At 50.5% G+C, this 6,000-nt stretch overlaps 1 protein-coding gene across 14 annotated transcripts in view; it reads left to right on the forward strand.

Annotated features, from left to right (window-relative positions):
* EIF4G3 (eukaryotic translation initiation factor 4 gamma 3) overlaps nucleotides 1–6,000 on the forward strand; it is a 110,240-nt gene that overhangs the window by 68,573 nt on the left and 35,667 nt on the right. For all 14 annotated transcript variants that reach the window (XM_015648056.2, XM_015648043.2, XM_033519328.1 and 11 more), the window contains one exon: nucleotides 4,490–5,305. In XM_015648056.2, coding sequence (XP_015503542.1) covers nucleotides 4,490–5,305 — 816 coding nt within the window. The remainder of the gene's footprint in view (nucleotides 1–4,489; nucleotides 5,306–6,000) is intronic.

A 6,000-nucleotide genomic window follows, 5' to 3' on the forward strand; every position in this document is an offset into this window, starting at 1 on the left:
TTATTTTTTCCCCTCCTTTCTTGTTTTAGTTGGAATATTTTTGGCAGGGAGACCAGCAGGCAGCAGAAATAGGAGGGGAGGAACGTCTCTTCCTCCAGTGGAACATTTTAAGTGTGTTGCTAAGGCAATTAATTGGAATTTGCTAATGTGGAACTGGTTAAAAATAATTGTCTTCAGTCTTCTGTGTCCTAAATGTTGTTTCAGAGCACACAGAAGGATGAAACTCCTTCACCCAAGTCACCCAGGTGCCATCCTCCAGAAACCAGTGTGTTGTCAGGGAAACACTTAAGCCAGAGAGGCTTTGGATCATTTGGATAATTAAGCACAGCAGTGGCATGGATCCAGAGGATCATATGGCTTCCCCAGAGCTGCTTGTGTGTCCAGTCCTGTAGGAATGGGCAACATTAACTAGGAAAAAACCCATTCCTGTGCCAAGTGTCTCATAAAGCCCACAGCAGATTTTGCTGACTTTGGTAAAAATGGCACAGATGGAAAAAAGTTTCTTAAAAATTCCATTTCCTTGGACAGCACTCATAGGCACAGGATGGGATCCTTGGGGTCCTGCTCAGGGCCAGGAGTTGGACTGGATGATGCTGCTGGGTCCCTGCCAGCTGAGGATATTCCATAATATACCCTGGATTTTTTAAAGTGTCCCCTGTGTCACTTGAACAAGGCCTGATGTCCTCTGGATCTGCTCTGGCTGTGCTGCCCAGCTATGGCACAGCTGCTCTTCCCTCTGTGTCCCCTCTGGGAACACTCCTGAGCCAGGGACATCTCTGGGCACAGCACGTGGCACCAGGGGTGGCTGAAGTGTCTCTGCCCTTGGGACAGAGCTCTGCAGCTGTGGAATCCAGAACATCTCCAGCCAGCAGGGAGCTGTCAGGATCACCAAGTCCAACCCCCTGCTCCTCACAGGACCATCACTAAAACATGAACAAGAGCTCCTTGAACTCTGAAAATCCAGCACTTTCCATCATGGTATTTCATCTCTGTTCATCCCAGGACAAATGGACTGGGAACTCTTTCTTTAACTTAATCCCTTTGTAGGCAGCTGTGAGTAAACTGAAAGTAAGTGTTGGTTTAGTTACACAGCTCTGAGAGTGCTGGTTTAAACATAAAGCAGGGCTTGACTGGGGTTTAACACCAGTGAGCTTCCCTGTGTTTATCTCTGTTCCATCCCAGAAAGAGTCAAACATTTGTTCCAGTCCAAAAATTGCTTCAGAGCACATTTATGTAAGCACTGCAGGGAAAGCCCTGGAATAACACGTGGCCATGGCTGGGGGGAGCAATGTAGGGCTTGGTGTCAGTAATTAATAGACTCTGTTAATAATATTTAAACTGAACTAATGACTTTTGGGGGCACATCTGTTCAGAAATACATGCCAAGGTATCAAAGTGATTTTTCACTTCTATGTTTGAAGTTTTTTGCTTTCAAAACAAAAGCAGTGATAGACAGGGCAGCATGGCTGAGGTGTTCATTGAAACCAGCATTGTTGTTTCTCCAAAATCCCCTGTGCCATGTTCACCCTGAGGATCAGATCTTCCCGTGCCCTTCCTCTCCTGTGATTGTTTGCAGCTGATGGACTTTGGGATCAGCTTTCCTGGGGTTCTGATGGAGTTTGGGATCAGGTTTTCCCTGTGATTCTATTGGAGTTTGGGATCAGGTTTTCCTGTGATTCTATTGGAGTTTGGGATCAGCTTTCCTGTGATTCTATTGGAGTTTGGGATCAGCTTTCCTGAGGTTCTGATGGACTTTGGGATCAGGTTTTCCTGAGGTTCTGATGGAGTTTGGGATCAGGTTTTCCTGTGATTCTATTGGAGTTTGGGATCAGGTTTTCCCTGTGATTCTGATGGAGTTTGGGATCAGGTTTTCCCTGTGATTCTATTGGAGTTTGGGATCAGGCTTTCCCTGGGGTTCTGTGACATCCAGTGCTGCTTGTGCAGCTGTTTCTGTCTGTGAGCAGCACCTGGTGGCTCCGCTGGGCTCGGATCGGGGTGGGAGCCGTGTGCTCTGCTGGCAGACCAGGATCTCCAGTCCCTGCTGGCTTGGTCTGGAAGCCATTCCAAGGCTGGATTTGGGATTGCATTATTTATATCCTTGGTTGTTTCTTTTTAAAGACAAGCCTTTGGCATTTTGTGGAATCCCAGAATGGTTTGGGTTGGAGGGACCTTGAAGTTCCTCCCATCCTGACCCCACTCCAGGGCAGGGACACCTTCCAGTGGAGCAGGTATAGGAATTGCTACTGTAATACCTTGAAAAATCACATTATTTAGGTGCAAGTTGTGGTTCCTGTAGATGCCCCTGGTGTGTCCATGCCAGCCAGGCTGACAGAGGGGAGGATACTGCTGGAGAATCCAGGTCAAGCCAGGCTGCTACAGTGGGATAGAACTGTGTGGAATCAGAGCTGCCCACGATTATTCCACTTGCAGAGATTCAGGGGATGTTTGGAGTAGTATTATCTTCTTTTTAAACCTCTTTTCCAAATCTCCAATGTGTCAGACATGGAGAATGTGAACATGGTTTGTGGGAAGCAGATCAGTGTCAGACCCTGAAGTCTGAAAGCTTCAAAGCCCCTCTGCTGACACCGAGTCCTGGTGCCCCCTCGTGAGTGTTTGCATCAGGACAAGAGATGGAAAAATGGCAGCAGCCCCAGGAGTTACTGTCAGGTAAACACCAGAGCAAGAACACATTCCTGTATCAGGTAAAACCTCCCTCAGCCACTGCCCAGCCAGTCTGGGACCACCCAGCAGTCCAACAATGGCTTTTCCATGGAGGAGGCAGCAGACTTTGCTCCACTGGGTATGTGAAAGAATCTTTAAGGAATCATTTTGCAAAAGTTGTATTTATCAGGAAATTTAAAAGAATATCTCTTGATATTTCCCCTGGAGCAGCCAGAGCTTCCTGTAAATACTTTCTAAATATAACATGAGGAGTGATCTCAGTGCATTTAGGAAGAGGGGTTTGATCCAGTTGGGATGAATTGCGTTGATTTTTGTTTTCTCTCCCCAGCTGTGAGTTGTTCCCGTGACTCTGTAACAGTTGGCAGGGATGAGTCCTCCTCTGCCAGGACTTGGAGTTTTGTTCTCTGGGATGGGGGTTCAAGTTCAGATTTGCTGCTCATTATCCAGATCTGCTCCTCATTCTCTGAAATCCCTCCTCAAGTCACTTTTCTCTGGGATTTTGCACACACAGCCTGTATCCATGATGAGAACATGGGCCAGACAAGGTGTGATTTGAAGGAAGGGAGTTAAACCTCTGGTTTCAAATGCAGCTGTGGATTTCTTCTGATTTTATCTCTCAGAATTGCTTTCTTAACACTTGAAATGCATTTGGTTGGGTTTTTTTTTAGCATTCTCCTTTGACTCAGGGAGAGAATATCCAGGCAGTTGTTTATAGTGAGCTGTAAATGTCAGGAATGCTCTAGGAGTTCCTGCAAAGGATATTCCAGAAATCAGAGGTGACGTGTTTTCTGTTTCCAAAGCAGTTTCCATTTCCTTTTTCTTCCATGGAGCCTCCAGAATCAAAATCAGCTGTTGGGATACTCTTTCTCATCTCTTTCCATCTTTCCTCACTTGTCATTCTCCTCCAAAGCCTCGTCTCTGGGTGCTCATTAGGTTAATTAACTACTGCTTTGGCCATGGGCCTCTGTAACGCTGGCTGAGGCAAAGTTCACTTTTGCTCCAGCTCTTCCTAAAGGTGGCATTTGATGCTCCAGGCAGTTTCAAATGGGTTCTCCTTCAAAAATCCTTTGGTTCTCCTTCAAAAACCCTTTCCCTTCAGCAGAGACAAACCTGTTCAGTTCTACCTGAATTTGGATGATTTGGGGTTGGTTGTGGCCTTTGACTTCCTAATCTGAATTGCAGGTTTGTGCCTCTGGCTTTTCCACAATTATTTTTGCTGGTGTAACAGTGTCCTGGAGGAGCTCAGTGTTCCTGCAAGATCCTAAACAATAATGGATCATACTTTTGTAGGGAACAAGTGGGAAGCAGCAGAGCTGTAGCAGAGCTTTGGGAGCTGTGTGATGGTCACAGCAGGGATGGGATCACCAAGGCTGATCTGCTGCTGATCATGGCATGAGTGCAGGGACTCCTTTATGCACAGGATTTTGGGGGTTGGGTTGATACTCTTCTTCCAAACATCTCATCATTTCAGTTTAACCCATTCCCCATTGTCCTGCAAGTTTTGTCCATGTAAAAAGTTGTTCTCCTTGTTTTATAAGCCCCCTTTAACAATAATAGCAAATAATAATAATAATAATAAATAATAATGAGCCCCCCCTCGCCTTGGAGGGCTGCAGTGAGTCTCTCCAGATGTGTCTGTTCTCAGGGTGGCAGAGGTTGTATTTTCAGATTTGAGTTCCCAGTGAGGAGCAGGGGCTCTGGTGTGTTCCTCAGAGCTCCTTGGCAGAACGCAGAATGGGAGCCAGGGCACCAGGCAGGAACGTGGGCTTCTCTTGCTGTTGCTAATGGATTCTTTCTCCTTTCCCAGAAGAGAAGCCAAAACCAGATCCAGTATTAAAACCACCTTCTCCAGTCCTCAGACCAGAACCCACTGGGGAGAAGAAAGATGAGGCTGGGCAGATGACCGAGGTCCCCACCCCAGTGGAAACGCCAGCAGAACTTCCCCGCTCTCCGTTGGCGGTCCCGGCCACCGCGCTCTCGGCTGTCCCCGCGGCCACCGCCGCCGTCACCGCGTCCAGCAGAGCCCCGGCCGCAGCTGACCCGGAGGACAGATGTGAGCTGGCCTCCCCCCGGGAGGAGGCAGTGCCCACAGGCGGTGGCACGGCGTGGCCGGAGCCAGCGGGTGCGGTTCCCGTGGAGGAGCTCGGTGCCGCGGAGCCCGGCAGCGCGGTGGCATCGCCCGCTGACACCCCCGTGACGCCCGGGCCCGGTGTCACCCGCGACACGAGCGGTGCCCAGCCCGCGGCAGAGCTGGCTCAGGCAGAAGCTGCAGCATTGACTGTGGAGTTGGAGCCCACCGAGGCTCCCCTGGCAGAGCTGGAGAGCGCTCCATCACCTCCCGGTGCTCCTCGTGCTGCTCCCTCTCCTCCTCCCACCCCGCCGCCCCCGGCCCCTCCGGTTCCCATTGCTGCTGTTACCACTACAACTCCTTCTCCACCTCCTCTCCTGTCTCCGAGTGCCCTCCCTGCTGTCCAGGGAGATTTAGAGGGAGAGGAGAGCACAAGAACTACTCTTAGCGACGAGGTAAAAGATACTGAAAAGAAGGAAGAGACAGAGGCAGATGGGCAACTGGAGGAGAGCCGGGAGGCTCCGAGTGTGGACTTGAGCAAGAGTCCTGTCCCAGGTAAGTGTTGGGCTCTGGAGGTTCATCAACTGCAGGATGAAGGAGAGGGGCTTTTCTTCTTCCAACAGATGTTTCTGTTTCTGTCTGCAAAAGAAAAAAGCCTGCTGGTGCCACATGGCTGCTGTGAGTGTGAGATGCTCATCGTCGTTGGCAGGGATAGAAATCCCTCCCGACTGTTGACAGGGGCTCACTGGCCTGGCTGTGTGTCCTGGGCTGGGGTGCACCCCTGCTCTCGTGGCAGTGCAGGGGGAGTGCAGAGCACACTCCACGGGATCCCAGCACGGTTGGGATTGCAGGGACCTTAAACCCCATCCAGTGCCACCCCAGCCGTGGGCAGGGACCCCTTGCAGTGTCCCAGGCTGCTCCAAGCCCCAGGGTCCAGCCTGGCCTTGGGCACTGGCAGGGACGGGGCAGCCCCAGCTGCTGCTCTCCCCACGGTGAGCGCTCGCTCCAAGGGCCTGAGGATCTGTGTTTGGGAACCTGAAGCTCTTGGGATGAAGCCCCTGAGCCAGGGATTCCAGAACTGCTGCACTGGCGTCTTTTCCAGCCCTACAAATGGGGCAGAGTAAACACTCAGATGTGGGGAATGAAATGGACCATTCACACTCGCTGAAAACTCACACCAGGGTCACACCTGTGTCACACCAGGGTCACACCAGGGTCACACCTGTGTCACACCAGTGTCACACCTGTGT

The sequence above is a fragment of the Parus major genome, chromosome 21 (genome assembly GCF_001522545.3).
Source record: "Parus major isolate Abel chromosome 21, Parus_major1.1, whole genome shotgun sequence".
Classification (NCBI taxonomy): Eukaryota; Metazoa; Chordata; class Aves; order Passeriformes; family Paridae; genus Parus; species Parus major.